General features: G+C 46.2%; 1 protein-coding gene across 1 annotated transcript in view; it reads right to left on the bottom strand.

Annotated features, from left to right (window-relative positions):
* Nucleotides 1–18,246, bottom strand: part of LOC120052410 (immunoglobulin superfamily DCC subclass member 3-like) — a 93,347-nt gene that overhangs the window by 19,119 nt on the left and 55,982 nt on the right. Inside the window, exons 4-7 of the mRNA XM_038999297.1 lie at nt 10,269–10,413; nt 9,738–9,868; nt 9,371–9,508; nt 3,582–3,740 (exon numbers count right to left, since the gene is read on the bottom strand). Coding sequence (XP_038855225.1) covers nt 3,582–3,740; nt 9,371–9,508; nt 9,738–9,868; nt 10,269–10,413 — 573 coding nt within the window. The remainder of the gene's footprint in view (nt 1–3,581; nt 3,741–9,370; nt 9,509–9,737; nt 9,869–10,268; nt 10,414–18,246) is intronic.

An 18,246-nucleotide genomic window follows, 5' to 3' on the forward strand; every position in this document is an offset into this window, starting at 1 on the left:
AAACCCTCCCCTTTCTAGTTCTAGTTATTTAGCATCCTCTATCTAAACTATCTTCCTGTAAACAAACCCTCCACTTTCCAGTTCTAGTTATTTAGCATCCTCTATCTAAACTATCTTCCTGTAAACAAACCCTCCCCTTTCTAGTTCTAGTTATTTAGCATCCTCTATCTAAACTATCTTCCTGTAAACAAACCCTACACTTTCCAGTTCTAGTTATTTAGCATCCTCTATCTAAACTATCTTCCTGTAAACAAACCCTCCCTTTTCTAGTTCTAGTTATTTAGCATCCTCTATCTAAACTATCTTCCTGTAAACAAACCCTCCCCTTTCTAGTACTAGTTATTTAGCATCCTCTATCTAAACAATCTTCCTGTAAACAAACCCTCCACTTTCCAGTTCTAGCTATTTAGCATCCTCTATCTAAACTATCTTCCTGTAAACAAACCCTCCCCTTTCTAGTTCTAGTTATTTAGCATCCTCTATCTAAACTATCTTCCTGTAAACAAACCCTCCACTTTCCAGTTCTAGTTATTTAGCATCCTCTATCTAAACTATCTTCCTGTAAACAAACCCTCCATTTTCTAGTTCTAGTTATTTAGCATCCTCTATCTAAACTATCTTCCTGTAAACAAACCCTCCCCTTTCTAGTACTAGTTATTTAGCATCCTCTATCTAAACAATCTTCCTGTAAACAAACCCTCCACTTTCCAGTTCTAGTTATTTAGCATCCTCTATCTAAACTATCTTCCTGTAAACAAACCCTCCCCTTTCTAGTTCTAGTTATTTAGCATCCTCTATCTAAACTATCTTCCTGTAAACAAACCCTCCCCTTTCTAGTTCTAGTTAATTAGCATCCTCTATCTAAACAATCTTCCTGTAAACAAACCCTCCACTTTCCAGTTCTAGTTATTTAGCATCCTCTATCTAAACTATCTTCCTGTAAACAAACCCTCCCCTTTCTAGTTCTAGTTATTTAGCATCCTCTATCTAAACTATCTTCCTGTAAACAAACCCTCCACTTTCTAGTTCTAGTTATTTAGCATCCTCTATCTAAACTATCTTCCTGTAAACAAACCCTCCCCTTTCTAGTTCTAGTTATTTAGCATCCTCTATCTAAACTATCTTCCTGTAAACAAACCCTCCACTTTCCAGTTCTAGTTATTTAGCATCCTCTATCTAAACTATCTTCCTGTAAACAAACCCTCCCCTTTCTAGTACTAGTTATTTAGCATCCTCTATCTAAACAATCTTCCTGTAAACAAACCCTCCACTTTCCAGTTCTAGCTATTTAGCATCCTCTATCTAAACTATCTTCCTGTAAACAAACCCTCCCTTTTCTAGTTCTAGTTATTTAGCATCCTCTATCTAAACTATCTTCCTGTAAACTAACCCTCCCCTTTCTAGTTCTAGTTATTTAGCATCCTCTATCTAAACTATCTTCCTGTAAACAAACCCTCCCCTTTCTAGTACTAGATATTTAGCATCCTCTATCTAAACTATCTTCCTGTAAACAAACCCTCCCCTTTCCAGTTCTAGTTATTTAGCATCCTCTATCTAAACTATCTTCCTGTAAACAAACCCTCCCCTTTCTAGTTCTAGTTATTTAGCATCTTCTATCTAAACTATCTTCCTGTAAACAAACCCTCCCCTTTCCAGTTCTAGTTATTTAGCATCCTCTATCTAAACTATCTTCCTGTAAACAAACCCTCCCCTTTCTAGTTCTAGTTATTTAGCATCCTCTATCTAAACTATCTTCCTGTAAACTAACCCTCCCCTTTCTAATTCTAGTTATTTATAAGATGAGGTGTTATGATGGTTTTCTAATCTCAGCTATCTCCATACTGTATGTCACCCTGTCAGTAAAAGTGTCGGGACCTGAAATTCACACCATTCTAGGCACTGTGGTATGATGAGGATTAGGTTGGCTTTATCCTCCTGTCCATCTCTCCCTCCATCTCCCTTTTCATCTCTCCATCTTCATCTCTTTCTCTTCATCTCTCTCTCTCTGGTCCCTTTTCATCTCTCTCTCTCTCCATCTCTCTCTGTTTGCTCTATAGAGGATGTGTGTATGTGAGTAGGGACTGGAGGGAAGGGCTGGAGGGAGGCAGGGGGATGGTGGGTCAGGGAGAGTATTGATGTGCAATTGTGGTGTGGGTCTGATCAGCACTCTTTCCCCCATTCCCTCTCTATCTTTCTCTATCCCTCTTTCAATCCCCTCCTCTCTCTCTCTCCCTCTCCCCCTACTCTCCATTACTCTCTTCCCCCAACCTCTCTTCTTCCCTCTCTCTCTCCCTCTCCCCCTAATATCTCTCACTCTCTCTTCTTCCTTCTCTCTCTCTCCCTACTCTCTCTTTTTCCATTTCTCTCTCTCCTCACTTTCTCACTCTGAGGTAAATGAAGGGTAGTGCCGTGAGCAGAGGGCCGCTGTGCCAACCATCTGGCCACGAAGATCACATCAATTCTCTTAAGAAACAGCCTACCTTACTCTGATCAAAACAGCCGGCCGGACGGCGGGAGGGAGTCACCTGTATGCTGCTACTCTATACAGTCAGAGGCCTTATCACCATAACAACCCTCTCATAGCAAGTCAGTCAGTCAGTCATATGGTTCCCGACTGTGAAATACATCCAGGAGGAGAACACTGCTGCCATGAGAACATGAAGCAACGCTTCTTGAAGGCTGTGTCCACAGCCAGGCTTTAGCCTTTTCGTTTCTTATCATAAAACACATGTACTGTATATCGCTTCAGATCATTAGCTGAGGTCGCTTTCTAGTTTTCACTGATCGATAAAGAAACCATAGACATTGACACATAATCAACAGCATGGCTTTCTTCCAGAGCCTTCTATAGCAGGGCCTTGTCTAACAATGGACAGGAAGATTAAATGAAATATTGACTGGGAGCAGTATTACTATTGGCTGGGGCCAAGGGCAGGGCCCTTTGGCTGATAAGCATGTGAGGCACACGCTGAATGCATCCTGCTTGGTCGGAAGACCCTAGCCGCACTACTAACGGCCTCCAATTGGTCAAATATGAGTAAGAAAATCACACAACGAATGATACACACACACACATTTATTTTACTAACCTTGTGGGGACCTAAAATGTATTTACATTCAAAATCACACACACACACACACACACACACACACACACACACACACACACACACACACACACACACACACACACACACACACACACACACACACACCAGTGGAGGCTGGAGGGAGGAGCTATATGAGGACAGGCTCGTTGTAATGGCTGGAATGGAATAAATGGAATGATATCAAACACATCAAACATATGGAAACCACACATTTAACTCCATCCCATAGTACCATTCCAGCCATTTACAATGAGCCTGTCCTCTTATAGCTCCTCCCACCAGCCTCCACTGACACACACACACACACACACACACACACACACACACACACACACACACACACACACACACACACACACACACACACACACACACACACACACACACACACACACACACACACACACACACACACACCGACACACACAGACATACACACACACCATACTGAGTGTGTGTGTAAAGGCTCACCTTGGACCACCAGACGTCCCTGAGCGGTTCTGCGTACACGGGTCCCTGGTTTGTTGGCAGCGCAGACGTAGACGCCAGAGTGCTGGACCCCGACATCTGTGATCATCAGGTTCCCTGTACCCAGCACTTGGATGCCCTCCACACCTATCGGACGGCCATCTGAGGAGAGAGTAGAGGAGAGGAGGAGAAAAGAGAAGAGGAGAGGAGGAAGGGAGGGAAGGCGAGTAGGGAATAGGAGAGGAGATTAAATGAGGGAAGGGAATGAGATAGAGAGAGAGAGAGAGGAGGAGAGGAGTGAGATAGCAAATTAGCTGAGTTGGTTTAGAATATAAAAAAATATGCCCTTTAAATATACACAAAAAGGCTATAAAAAAGGCTATAAAAATACCAAGGGAGATAAATGATTGATTAAACATACTATAATGTACACAAAGGATTAAACGCTGGAGAAGAGGAGATGCTATTTTAGTTTGCCCCATACCGCTGCGAAACACATTTCACAGTAAATATCAGAGCAGTTCTCACAAGTGTGACAGAGCACGTCTTGTGGGAATCACCATATTCAGTACAAAGGTGGCAAATGAGGCGAGTGTATTGGGCGAGGGCCATGGGCCACGCCGACACAGCCAGTCACGCAGAGGAACTATGTTGCCATGACTCCATTGTGTGTTAGTGTGTGTGATTGTATGTGTGTGTGAGGGGGTCTTTTATACCTCCCCAGCCCTGTCCTCCCCACCCCGCTCTGACAGGCTAGTGACACACACACACACACACACGCACACGCACACGCACACACACCCACACACCGGTTTGATCTCATGGTTTGACAAAGCCCTCTACTGCCTTAGGCACACCATGCTTTAAACTGGGGAAATGCCCTCTGAGCAGGCAGAGCTACACGGATAAGCTAGGCTGCCACTCCCCTCTGTCCCTCCATCAAATACCCTGTCCTGCTCTCCATCTCTTCCTATTTCAATGGCGTTATACTGGGGTTAGGACCAACAAAGACATGGCACAGCTGAAGATATTTCAGTCCCTCTTTATATTTGTAACATCTGCGTCCTGTGTGTCCCGGCTTAGAGTGTTAAAAGGCTGTGCGGGGGACATGGCCGCTATGCTAAAAGCCTGCAGAGAAAGCAGACTGGCCATCCTCCTCTCCTCACATCTTCAAACAGACAGCTAGCAGACAGCTAGCCAGCCAGCCAGAGACTGGGGCCATATGGCCTGGCCCAGGCCTTTTATAGGAGGGCAACACACGTCTCCTCTGTGAGCACTGTGTGCATCTGAGCAGAACCACAACAAGGAAAGGGAAGGTCATTTGGAAACACTCCACAAACCTGGACCTCGACAAGACAATGCACTGGGGGCTGAAGAGAAACACAAGAATGGAAAAAGGTGGACAGTACATACAGAGTTCACGAGAATGCCTTCAAACAAAAATATACAAACCTTAGCCCTTTCCGTGTTCGTGTAGCTGCAACAAACAGCACCAACAGTGGGCTGTAGGCTACAGGATTTTCAGTAGAACATAGGAACCTATTATTCAGACGTATTTACAATCCAATTGAAACAGCCTGGTCAGCTAAGTCAGCCAGTGGAGTTTCTTATTGACTGTAGTAGAAGCTACGGCTAGTACAGTATAACTTAAACATGCTCCATGGTACTATTAAGTGCAAGCCTCAGGCTCTCAGCCTGACCCTCCCACTCCCAGCCCCAGTCCAGTGTCATAACTAAAGGGACTCAGCTAGGAGTGGTTAAACAACTGTGAACCATATAATGGGCGTTATTACCCCTCTACAATAAACCTGACTCAAATCAGGCTAGCTGCTGAGTGAACTGTAAAATCAACAGTTGGACACAGTTTACAGTTCCTCCATGGCTACTTCTTATCTCTCCCGACACACTCTCTCTCACAGAAACTTGATTTCTCTCTCTCTCTCTTTCGATCTGTGTGTGTGTGTGTGTGTGTGTGTGTGCTGTCTGAATGGATGCAGCTATCTCTATGTCAGTCTGTAATTTAGTTAGTGTCAAAAAGTAGCCCAGAGAGCACCAGTGCTGATGAATGAAAAGCTCCAAACAAACTCTGGCATTAAGGAATGACTGATGTGAATCTATTAAATTAATTATGCAGCTTATCCCCAGGCCTTCACTCCCTGTAATCTAATACACTGAAATCCAGAGGCGTCATGCCCACAAGGAGACGTGCCCCCTCAGATTTGTCCTGTTTTTACATTTTTCAGATGTTAAATTAATTACTCAACTTAATTGAGCCGGTGATGGGCAGGACTCGCAGGAGGAATGTTTGTAAATTAATTTGATCAAGCTATGTAGCTTATTGATTCCTTCTTGACTAATAAATAAAACAAAACATTATGTTGTTTCTCTGTAATACTAGCGACCAAGCAATTTTATGAAGTTGGCTTTAGCTAGCCAGCTAGATATGTTCCCAGTCTCCCAACCTCATAATTAGCTACCAAGCCATTTCCGGTTATTAATCAAGATAGAGTAGCTTGTCTAACTATCTCTGCTGGCATGCCTGCAGGCAAGGTTGCTAGACTTTAGAAAATACTAAAATAGTTTTAATTCTTGGGTTATTGTACTATATACCGGTGTGGCAGTTGTAGTAAACTCATATGGCATAAAAGTTCTTAATGCTGCAATATATCACTTTTTGGGCAACTTGACCGAATTCACATAGAAATGTGAGTAATAGATCTGTTATTCTCATCGAAAGCTAGTCTAAGAAGCGGTTGATCTGTTCTATGTGCTCTATTTCTATGCTTCCCGTTCTTAAGTTCCGTTATTGCGTCTTTTATTTTAATATTGTACACCAACTTCAAACAGCTGAAAATACAAAGCTAAAGAGGTATGCTTAGATAACCTATGCAGAAAAATATACATAGAAATGGTGCCGACAGACATGGCAGCTCTGCTTCCAGCTCCTAAGCAACTTTGCAGTATCTATTTTTTGTGTGTGTTATTTCTTACATTATTAGCCCACAATGTTTTTTGTGTTATTACATACAGACGGAAATAACTTTTGGATACCAGAGTGGCGGTAACTCACCAGCATTACAACCAGGAATACAACTTTCTAGAATTGGATCCTTCGTTCGCACCTCCCAGGTGAATTTAACTTATCCTAGAGGCTGTTCCAATACGCTGCCGGCGGAAAGAGGTATTCGGAGTGGACTTCTAGTCTGACTCAGGAGGCATGCACACCATCCACCGCTTCCGAGTATATTACTCGCTAATGTTCAGTCTCTGGACAATAAAGTAGACAAGCTCAGGGCGAGGATCTCCTTCCAGAGAGACATCAGCGACTGTAACATACTTTGTTTCATGGAACCATGGCTCTCTCCGGATATACTGTCCCCGTTGTTAAAGCTGCCCTGTGCAACTCGGTCCTGGACTTCCTGATGGGCCGCCCCCAGGTGGTGAAGGTAGGATACAACACCTCCACTTCGCTAGTCCTCAACACAGGGGCCCCACAAGGGTGCATGCTCAGCCCCCTCCTGTACTCCCTGTACACCCATGACTGCGTGGCCACACACGGCTCCAACTCAATCATCAAGTTTGCAGATGACACAACAGTAGTAGGCCTGATTACCAACAATGACGAGACAGCCTACAGGGAGGAGGTGAGGGCCCTGGCAGAGTGGTGCCAGGAAAATAACCTCTCCCTCAACATCAACAAAACGGAGCTGATCGTGGACTTCAGGAAACAGCAGAGGGAGCACGCCCCTATCCACATCCACAGTGGAGAAGGTAAAAATCTTCAAGTTAGTCGGCGTACACATCAGTGACGATCTGAAATGGTCCACCCACACAGACAGTGTGGTAAAGAAGTTGCAACAGCGCCTCTTCAACCTCAGGAGATTGAAGAAATTTGGCTTGGCCTCTAAGACCTTCACAAACTTTTACAGATGCACAATTGAGAGCATCCTGTCGGGCTGTATCACCGCCTGGTACGGCAACTGCACCGCCTGCAACCACAGGGCTCTCCAGAGGGTGGTGCGGTCTGCCCAACGTATCCCCGGGGGCACATTGCCTGCCCTCCAGGACACCTACAGCACCCGATGTCACAAAAAAGATCCAAAAAAGATCATCAAGGATATCAACCACCCAAGCCACGGCCTGTTCACCCTGCTATCATCCAGAAGGCGAGGTCAGTACAGGTGCATAAAAGCTGGGACCGAGAGACTGAAAAACAGATTCTATCTCAAGGTCATCAGACTGTTAATATTATTAAATAGCCATCACTAGCGGGCTACCACCCGGTTACTCAATCCTGCACCTTAAAGGCTGCTGCCCTATGTAGATAGACTAGAATCACTGGTCACTTTAATAATGTTTACATACTGCTTTACTCATCTCATATGTATATACTGTATTCTATTCTACTGTATTTTAGTCAATGCCACCTTTACTTTTAGATTTGTGTGTATTGTTGTGAATTGTTAGATATTACTACCCTATTGGAGCTAGGAACACAAGCATTTCACTACACCCGCAATAACATCTGGTAAATATGTGACCAATAAAATGTGATTTGATTTTATATCTTTTTTTTTTACATAAAATTAGACATAATGATTATGGCTCTAGATTGCAGGAAAAAGCTGTTTCAGATTTTTTTTTAAAACATGTGTTTAACATACTTTGTGCCCCCTCTAAAATAATGGTTGCATGTCGCCCCTGCTGAAATCCCATCCTGTCAGCATTTAATTACAGCAACATTGTGCAAGGCAATATCCACAATCTGATTATAGCTCCTCTCTGGTTGGGGAGGGGCTGCAATTTACATTTTGAACAGCAAATCAGATTGGATAATAGCTTAGAAAAACAAATATCTGATTCCAAAATTGGTAGCGGCAGAGTTTGAGTGATAGCCAAGAGGAACGTGTGAAGTGGTGGGGACTGAATCGTGCCTGGGCTGAACACCTCTAAGCAATCTCCCACCGTGTGTCACTTACTCACTTTAGTGGTTCGTCTCTACCAGGAGAGTAAAGAATGCGTTCATCAAAAAATAAGATTGTGTTTAGCCCCCAAAGACTCATATAGGCTGCAACCCCCTACTTCATTTGTACATAAGATGAATGTTCCATTAGACGTTACGTAAAAGAACATACGACACGTATGTACACAATGCAGAGACGAGCTAACCCAGACACACATACATACATGCACACTTCCGCAAACACACAAACATCAATGCACATGCACATCCACACAACTGCACGTGCGTACAAAAACACACACAAATACACACTGGGCAGCAGTAGGCTACTTAATCACTGTGCTGTACCACATTAGAAGCAGTCACTGAACACTCCATTTTTCCTCCCTTCATTTATATCAAGGTCAGCAAGATAATGTCTGGTAAATAGGCTTTCAACCATCTGGGAAACAATGGTCTCCGTACACGCTGTGAAGGCAGCATGCCATGACCAATTTCACACACAAAGCCGCCGTATCTTATTGTATCAGAATGTCCCGTTTAACAGAATGTCCTCTTCAATCTCTGTATTTTGCCTGTGTGCTTTAGGTAAATGTATATATAATTCAGCTATACTACTATTGTGACATGTTTTTCTATCAGCTATAGTGATGTATTTCAAGTCGGGTTTCGGATGATTGCAAACTAGACAAGCAATCTAACACGGAACCTTATGGAAGATAGAAGGGTCCTATAGCCCTGAAGGCTAGGGGGGTTTAACGCCTGTGCAGCACCCTGAAGGCTGCAGCTTTGATTGGATGTAAAAGAGAAAGCGGGGTTTTGGTCTTACCAAGCCTGCTCCATGACACAATGGGGCGGGGATATCCTGTGGCAACACATTCCAAGATGGCCGTCTGGTGAACGGTGAGAGTGAGGTTTTCAGGACCCACGAGGATCATGGGCTCTTTGTAAACAGAAGACTGGGAGACTGTGGGGAAGAGGGGGAGGGGGGAGTGACGCAAGCGTAAGTTTGCGAGAGCTTTATGGATTGCAACATTTAATTGGATTTTAGCGTTGCACATCATCTCCAGCGCGAGCATCTTGGCGGTAAGGCTGTGTGAGATGATGCATGGCCACATATTTGTGCGGTGGGTGTGTATCCAGGGAAGGTGTGTATGTGTGTGTGTACATATGTATGTACGTAGGAGTATTGAGACCTGAGACGGTGAGGCGAGCCCCGGCACTGTGCTTTACTCCTGCACTGTTGTGGGCCACACAGCAGAACACACCACTATCCTCCTGACGCAGACCTGTGATCTGCAGGACACCAGTGGGGAGCAGGGTATACCTGACAGAGAGAAGGAATGGGTGGAGGGTGGGAGAGAGAGAGGGTGGGGGAGGGAGGGCAGAGGAAGAAAGGGAAAGAGAGAAAAAGAGAGAGGGGGGAGAAGAGAGAGATAGAGGGAGAGAAAAAAAAGAGAATCAAGGGAGTAGATCATTGTTTGCTTAATTAAGTGTGTTTACACACGCAACGTAAACTCCATTTCAAACAGACACAAGGGAGGCAACAGCACACTGGATTCCAGGTGGTGAGGTTTGGCAGGGTAACAGTTAAGTGAAAGTTGTGAAGCTGCTACAGTGAATTTGCTTCTAGACAGACAGAGTTTTGTGTGCAGGTACAGTGGACCTACAGTAGTTGGTAGGGACAGCTGAGGTGATTAACACAGAGGAACCCTACTTTACTGTACCTCTCATCCTTAGTGTCCACGGAGCGGCCATCTTTCTCCCAGCTGATGGCAGGCTCAGGCAGGCCGTGAATCTGGCACTGGAACCGCCCAACGCCCGCCTCCTCCGCACGCACTGACCGCGGCTGGACATGGAACTCCGCCATCGCTGGAGAGAAAGGGGAGATGCAGTGGTCAATTCAATGTTTGAAAACCTATGCAACATTTTCTTTTTTTCCAGAGCATCTTTCATAAAGGCCTACAGTAAATATTGCTGCCATGTATAGTAACAGTGTATTACTGTCCTAAACTCAGTGGCACACCAACCCAGTTAATCATAACCAATTACCAGGGAGGTATTACCTACAGTTTATTCGTCTTTTTATACCCATTCCCGCACTGGAAGGCAATTAACTTATTGGCCAAAAATAAGATTTAAAAAAAGGAAATAATGGCTCCATCTTTCAGTGGAATGAGTCATAATCCAGTGGCTTTATCTAAAGCAACACTGGGCAGCTCTTAACCTTGAGCAGACGCATTGCAATAAAATGAACCAAATGACCAGCCGAGACAGCAGTCTGACTAGGGCAGGGAGCTGCCATGTGGTTAGGCAATTACCTGTGTTCTGCTGTCAGCAATCACTGTGCAGGAAACCCTAGTGATCATTACCCCTAGTTCTAGGGGAAAGCCTGTGTTTGGATAATCTGGCCCTCATCAGTGACACAGTAAATGAAAGGTTCCTAGTTAGCCGTGACACTGAGTAAATGAGAGGCTACTAGTTAGCTTCGGATCATACCCAATTTTTTATTTTACCTTTATTTAACTAGGCAAGTCAGTTAAGAACAAATTCTTATTTTCAATGACAGCCTAGGAACAGTGGTTTAACTGCCGTGTTCAGGGGCAGAACAACAGATTTTTACCTTGTCAGCTCAGGGATTTGATTTTGCAACCTTTCAGTTACTAGTCCAATGCCCTAACCACTAGGCTACCTGACGCCCCTATGCTATGCTAACAAACACAGCTGGGCTCAGAGAGAGAGAGAGAGAGACCTCTGACAACAAAGAGTAAAGAGTAAACACTGAACCACTGTAGTGAGTGCTCCATCAGGTGGGGAGGGACATTTATATACATACAGTAGGGTTCTGGGGGAGAGTAATGACAGTGTGAGTGGCCAGGCCGGGGCTGCAGATGTACTGTAGTGATGTGGCCAAACAACGGACAATCAGCCAGACAGTCAGCCAGGCCCAGGCAGGCACTTCACTTCCTGAACTAGATAAATTAGATAAATTATGTCCAATTAGCTCCCTTACTGTTCCCAGCAGGTGGGAGAGGACAGTGATGTAGGGAAGGAAAGGGCCAGGTGGAAGAGGACTGTGATGTAGGGGAGGAAGGGGCCAGGTGGGAGAGGACAGTGATGTAGGGAAGGAAAGGGCCAGGTGGGAGAGGACAGTGATGTAGGGAAGTAAGGGGCCAGGTGGGAGAGGACAGTGATGTAGGGAAGGAAAGGGCCAGGTGGGAGAGGACAGTGATGTAGGGAAGGAAAGGGCCAGGTGGGAGAGGACAGTGATGTAGGGGAGGAAGGGGCCAGGTGGAAGAGGACAGTGATGTAGGTAAGGAAAGGGCCAGGTGGAAGAGGACAGTGATGTAGGGGAGGAAGGGGTCAGGTGGAAGAGGACAGTGATGTAGGGAAGGAAGGGGCCAGGTGGAAGAGGACAGTGATGTAGGGAAGGAAAGGGCCAGGTGAAAGAGGACAGTGATGTAGGTAAGGAAAGGGCCAGGTGGAAGAGGACAGTGATGTAGGGAAGGAAAGGGCCAGGTGGGAGAGGACAGTGATGTAGGGGAGGAAGGGGCCAGGTGGAAGAGGACAGTGATGTAGGTAAGGAAAGGGCCAGGTGGGAGAGGACAGTGATGTAGGGAAGGAAAGGGCCAGGTGGGAGAGGACAGTGATGTAGGTAAGGAAAGGGCCAGGTGGAAGAGGACAGTGATGTAGGGAAGGAAAGGCCAGGTAGGAGAGGACAGTGATGTAGGGAAGGAAGGGGCCAGGTGGGAGAGGACAGTGATGTAGGGAAGGAAAGGGCCAGGTGGAAGAGGACAGTGATGTAAGGAAGGGCCAGGTGGGAGAGGACAGTGATGTAGGGAAGGAAAGGGCCAGGTGGAAGAGGACAGTGATGTAGGGAAGGGCCAGGTGGGAGAGGACAGTGATGTAGGGAAGGAAAGGGCCAGGTGGGAGAGGACAGTGATGTAGGGAAGGAAAGGGCCAGGTGGGAGAGGACAGTGATGTAGGCAAGGAAAGGGCCAGGTGGAAGAGGACAGTGATGTAGGGAAGGAAAGGGCCAGGTGAAGGGGACAGTGATGTAGGGAAGGAAAGGGCCAGGTGGGAGAGGACAGTGATGTAGGTAAGGAAAGGGCCAGGTGGGAGAGGACAGTGATGTAGGTAAGGAAAGGGCCAGGTGGGAGAGGACAGTGATGTAGGGAAGGAAAGGGCCAGGTGGGAGAGGACAGTGATGTAGGGGAGGAAGGGGCCAGGTGGAAGAGGACAGTGATGTAGGTAAGGAAAGGGCCAGGTGGGAGAGGACAGTGATGTAGGGAAGGAAAGGGCCAGGTGGGAGAGGACAGTGATGTAGGGGAGGAAGGGGCCAGGTGGAAGAGGACAGTGATGTAGGGAAGGAAAGGGCCAGGTGGAAGAGGACAGTGATGTAGGTAAGGAAAGGGCCAGGTGGAAGAGGACAGTGATGTAGGGAAGGAAAGGGCCAGGTGGGAGAGGACAGTGATGTAGGGAAGGAAAGGGCCAGGTGGGAGAGGACAGTGATGTAGGCAAGGAAAGGGCCAGGTGGAAGAGGACAGTGATGTAGGGAAGGAAAGGGCCAGGTGGGAGAGGACAGTGATGTAGGGAAGGAAAGGGCCAGGTGGGAGAGGACAGTGATGTAGGTAAGGAAAGGGCCAGGTGGGAGAGGACAGTGATGTAGGTAAGGAAAGGGCCAGGTGAGAGAGGACAGTGATGTAGGGAAGGAAAGGGCCAGGTGGGAGAGGACAGTGATGTAGGGGAGGAAGGGGCCAGGTGGAAGAGGACAGTGATGTAGGTAAGGAAAGGGCCAGGTGGGAGAGGACAGTGATGTAGGGAAGGAAAGGGCCAGGTGGGAGAGGACAGTGATGTAGGGGAGGAAGGGGCCAGGTGGAAGAGGACAGTGATGTAGGTAAGGAAAGGGCCAGGTGGTAGAGGACAGTGATGTAGGGAAGGAAAGGGCCAGGTGGGAGAGGACAGTGATGTAGGGAAGGAAAGGGCCAGGTGGGAGAGGACAGTGATGTAGGGAAGGAAAGGGCCAGGTGGGAGAGGACAGTGATGTAGGGAAGGAAAGGGCCAGGTGGGAGAGGACAGTGATGTAGGGAAGGAAGGGGCCAGGTGGGAGAGGACAGTGATGTAGGTAAGGAAAGGGCCAGGTAGAAGAGGACAGTGATGTAGGTAAGGAAAGGGCCAGGTAGAAGAGGACAGTGATGTAGGGAAGGAAAGGGCCAGGTGGAAGAGAACAGTGATGTAGGGAAGGAAAGGGCCAGGTGGGAGAGGACAGTGATGTAGGTAAGGAAAGGGCCAGGTGGGAGAGGACAGTGATGTAGGGAAGGAAAGGGCCAGGTGGGAGAGGACAGTGATGTAGGCAAGGAAAGGGCCAGGTGGAAGAGGACAGTGATGTAGGGAAGGAAAGGGCCAGGTGGGAGAGGACAGTAATGTAGGGGAGGAAAGGCCAGGTGGGAGAGGACAGTGATGTAGGGGAGGAAAGTGCCAGGTGGGAGAGGACAGTGATGTAGGGGAGGAAAGGGCCAGGTGGGAGAGGACAGTGATGTAGGGGAGGAAGGGGCCAGGTGGGAGAGGACAGTGATGTAGGGGAGGAAAGGGCCAGGTGGGAGAGGACAGTGATGTAGGGAAGGAAAGGGCCAGGTGGGAGAGGACAGTGATGTAGGCAAGGAAAGGGCCAGGTGGAAGAGGACAGTGATGTAGGGAAGGAAAGGGCCAGGTGGGAGAGGACAGTAATGTAGGGGAGGAAAGGCCAGGTGGGAGAGGACAGTGATGTAGGGGAGGAAAGTGCCAGGTGGGAGAGGACAGTGATGTAGGGGAGGAAAGGGCCAGGTGGGAGAGGACAGTGATGTAGGGGAGGAAGGGGCCAGGTGGGAGAGGACAGTGATGTAGGGGAGGAAAGGGCCAGGTGGGAGAGGACAGTGATGTAGGGGAGGAAGGGGAATTTGAAATAATGCTATAATTTCACAAAATGTAACAACAACAGACAGCACGCAGTTGTTCTCAGGGTGCTATTCTAACAGCAGACTAGGCTAATAACAGACTAAGCTAACAGTAGCCTAGGCTAACAGCAGACTAGGCTAATAACAGACTAAGCTAACAGTAGCCTAGGCTAACAGCAGACTGGGCTAACAGCAGACTAAGCTAACAGCTGCCTAGGCTAACAGCAGACTAGGCTAACAGCAGACTAAGTTAACAGTAGCCTAGGCTAACAGCAGAAGTGAAGGAGGAGTCTGATGTTTGCCATCATTGAACTGATTCTGTTCACAAAAACGTTTTCTGGCGAGTGTTTTGCATTGATTAGTGTCAGTCTTGTGGACCGCCTGTAGGTTAATCACTACTTGAATGCGGGGGAAATAGCACACCGTTGTCTGGGCTACATGCGCTAGGATAGTAGAATGCCTTTTCATGTAAAACGCAACCCATAACCCATTGCCCATGAGAGAGAAAATGAGCTTAAAAATAAAACAATCACTTTGTGCGTTCTCAAAACTGTAGACTACATTTCCAGTGTGCAACTGTAAACAATGTACTGTCAAAGCCACGTGAGGTCTGAAACAGCAGTAGCTGAGTGCACCGTACATAAACACTACATTCTAAAGTTTGTTGTTTTATTAAATTAAGCTTTTCAAATGTCATGGTATATCCTTGTGTGTAACAATGTAACATGGACAATTTAATTGAATTTAGACAACTCTTTTTAAATAGACATAGAAACATACAAAGCAAACTATGGTCTGGGTGTGACACAACCTTACTTAATGGAACTGACAGTCCAGTCTGGCTCACTCCAATTGTTAACACATACTGTATCAGTGTGAAGCAAACCTCCCCAGAATGACAACATACATAGCCACAGTGAATTTGTTGATCTCCATAGGTGTAAATTGACATTTGGGGCAATCTCGCTTCATACATGTAAAATATATGTTTTTTTATTTCACCTCTATTTAACCAGGTAGGCCAGTTGAGAACAAGTTCTCATTTACAACTGTGACCTGGCCAAGATGAAGCAAAGCAGTGAGACAAAAACAACAACACAGAGTTACACATGGGATAAACAAATGTACAGTCAATAACACAATAGAAAATCTGTATACAGTGTGTGCAAATGAAGTAAGGAGGTAAGGCAATAAATAGGCCATAGTGGCGACGTAATTACAATTTAGCATTTAACACTGGAGTGATATATGTGCAGATGAGGATGTGCAAGAAGAAATACTGGTGTGCAAAAGAGCAGAAAAAATAAAAATAATAAATTAAATAAATAATAATAATATATATATATATATGGGGATGAGGTAGGTAGTTGGTTGGATGGGCTATTTACAGATGGCCTGTGTACAGCTGCAGCATTCGGTAAGCTGCTCTGACAGCCAATGCTTGAAGTTAGTGAGGGAGATATAAGTCTCCAACTTCAGTGATTTTTGCAATTCGTTCCAGCCATTGGCAGCAGAGAACTGGAAGGAAAGGTGGCCAAAGGAGGTGTTGGCTTTGGGGATGACAGTGAAATATACCTGCTGGAGCGCGTGCTACGGGTGGGTGCTGCTATGGTGACCAGTGAGCTGAGATAAGGCGGAGCTTTACCTAGCAAAGACTTATAAATGACCTGGAGCCAGTGGGTTTGGCGCCGAATATGTAGCGAGGACCAGCCAACGAGAGCATACAGGTCGCAATGGTGGGTAGTATATGGGGCTTTGGTGACAAAACGGATGGCACTATGATAGACTGCATCCAATTTGCTGAGGAGAGTGTTGGAGGCTATTTTGTAAATGACATCGCTGAAGTCAAGGATCGGCAGGATTCAGTTTTACGAGGGTATGTTTGGCAGCATGAGTGAAGGAGGCCTTGTTGCGAAATAGGAAGCTGATTCTAGATTTAATTTTGGATTGGAGATGCTTAATATGAGTCTGGAAGGAGAGTTTACAGTCTAGCCAGACACTTAGGTATTTATAGTTGTCCACATATTCTAAGTCAGAACCGTCCAGAGTAGTGATGCTGGACGGGCGGGCAGGTGCGGGCAGCGATCGGTTGAAGAGCATGCATTTAGTTTTACTAGTATTTAAAAGCAGTTGGAGGCCACGTAAGGAGTGTTGTATGGCATTGAAGCTTGTTTGGAGGTTTGTTAACACAGTGTCCAAAGAAGGACCAGATGTATACAGAATGGTGTCGTCTGCGTAGAGGTGGATCAAAGAATCACCCGCAGCAAGAGCGACATCGTTGATTTATACAGAGAAAAGAGTCGGCCCGAGAATTGAACCCTGTGGCACCCCCATAGAGACTGCCAGAGGTCCGGACAACAGGTCCTCCGATTTGACACACTGAACTCTATCTGAGAAGTAGTTAGTGAACCAGGCAAGGCAGTCATTAGAGAAACCAAGGCTGTTGAGTCTGCCGATAAGAATACGGTGATTGACAGAGTCGAAAGCCTTGGCTAGGTCGATGAAGACGGCTGCACAGTGCTGTTTTTTATCGATGGTGGTTATGATATCGTTTAGGACCTTGAGTGTGGCTGAGGTGCACCCGTGACCAGCTCGGAAACCGGACTGCATAGCGGAGAAGGTACGGTGGGATTCGAGATGGTCGGTGATCTGTTTGTTCACTTGGCTTTCGAAGACTTTAGAAAGGCAGGGCAGGATGGATATAGGTCTGTAAATAACAGAACATACTGTAGGTTTATGCTTCAAACAACGTAATCTCTGGAAGAGAACATGGCAGAATCCACAAAAACACCTGTGCAGATACATCCATAATGTGTGCTTCCTCATTCAGCAGCTGCATTTCACATATCAGCTCCCTGTGGAACAAAGCAGTGATGTGTGCTTGGTGCTGTGATGTGGGGGTGGGGCACGCAACACAAACTCAATTAGAGAGAGGCCTGTCTTTTTCTCAGCTCTCCCACCATCTTCAAGACAAGTGCACTTATTTAAATGTCAACCATAATTAACTTGGACCAAGCAGGACTTATCTGAACACTCTTAGCATAACAAGAGGCCTAGACCCCCTCCTTGCTCTGTTCCTCTGTTCTTTTTCAACTGGTAAATGTATTTAAGCTAAGCTAGAACCCCGCGCGGCTCTACGGATCCCACAGAAAGCTCGCTATGTCCGGAGCGGATCAGCCTTCACACAGTCGTTTTTGTAGCGTGTTGTTTTTGTTAGCCCCAATTCCCCGAAAAACAAAGGCGGAGGGATGGAGTTAGTAAAAAGAGAAGAAATTCTGAACTGAAATGAGGCCTAGAGAGGGAAAAACATGTCACATTGATGGCCTTCTGGAAACGTGTAGGAGTGAGGAAGAAGACGAAGATGTACTGAAATCTTGCTGGAGCACTGTAAGCCCGCGCTGCACCGTGTCGTCAATTAACATTTAATAAGTTGCGTTTCAGTCTAAGCTCTAATGAGAAATGCTGCATTCCCTGTCAAGACTCCTAAAGTATCCAAATGGATGTATAGAGACCACCGTTCTGATTAAAATTTTACCAAGCTCATTTAGAATTCCTACACCCCTGGCTGCTTGCTCTTCAGAGGTTACATACAATAAAGGACAGGAATAAATAATCCTCCTGTAAAGCCCTACACATATTTTAGTAGCCTAATATTTCTTAATTACCACCAGTACTAAAATTATATTATTACTTTGCCTCTGACACTCTTATTCAGCATGGTAAATGTACTGTACAAGCAGTCAGATTCTCTTTTGTTATCCCAGACACATTA

This window comes from Salvelinus namaycush, chromosome 1, assembly GCF_016432855.1.
Source record: "Salvelinus namaycush isolate Seneca chromosome 1, SaNama_1.0, whole genome shotgun sequence".
NCBI lineage: Eukaryota > Metazoa > Chordata > Actinopteri > Salmoniformes > Salmonidae > Salvelinus > Salvelinus namaycush.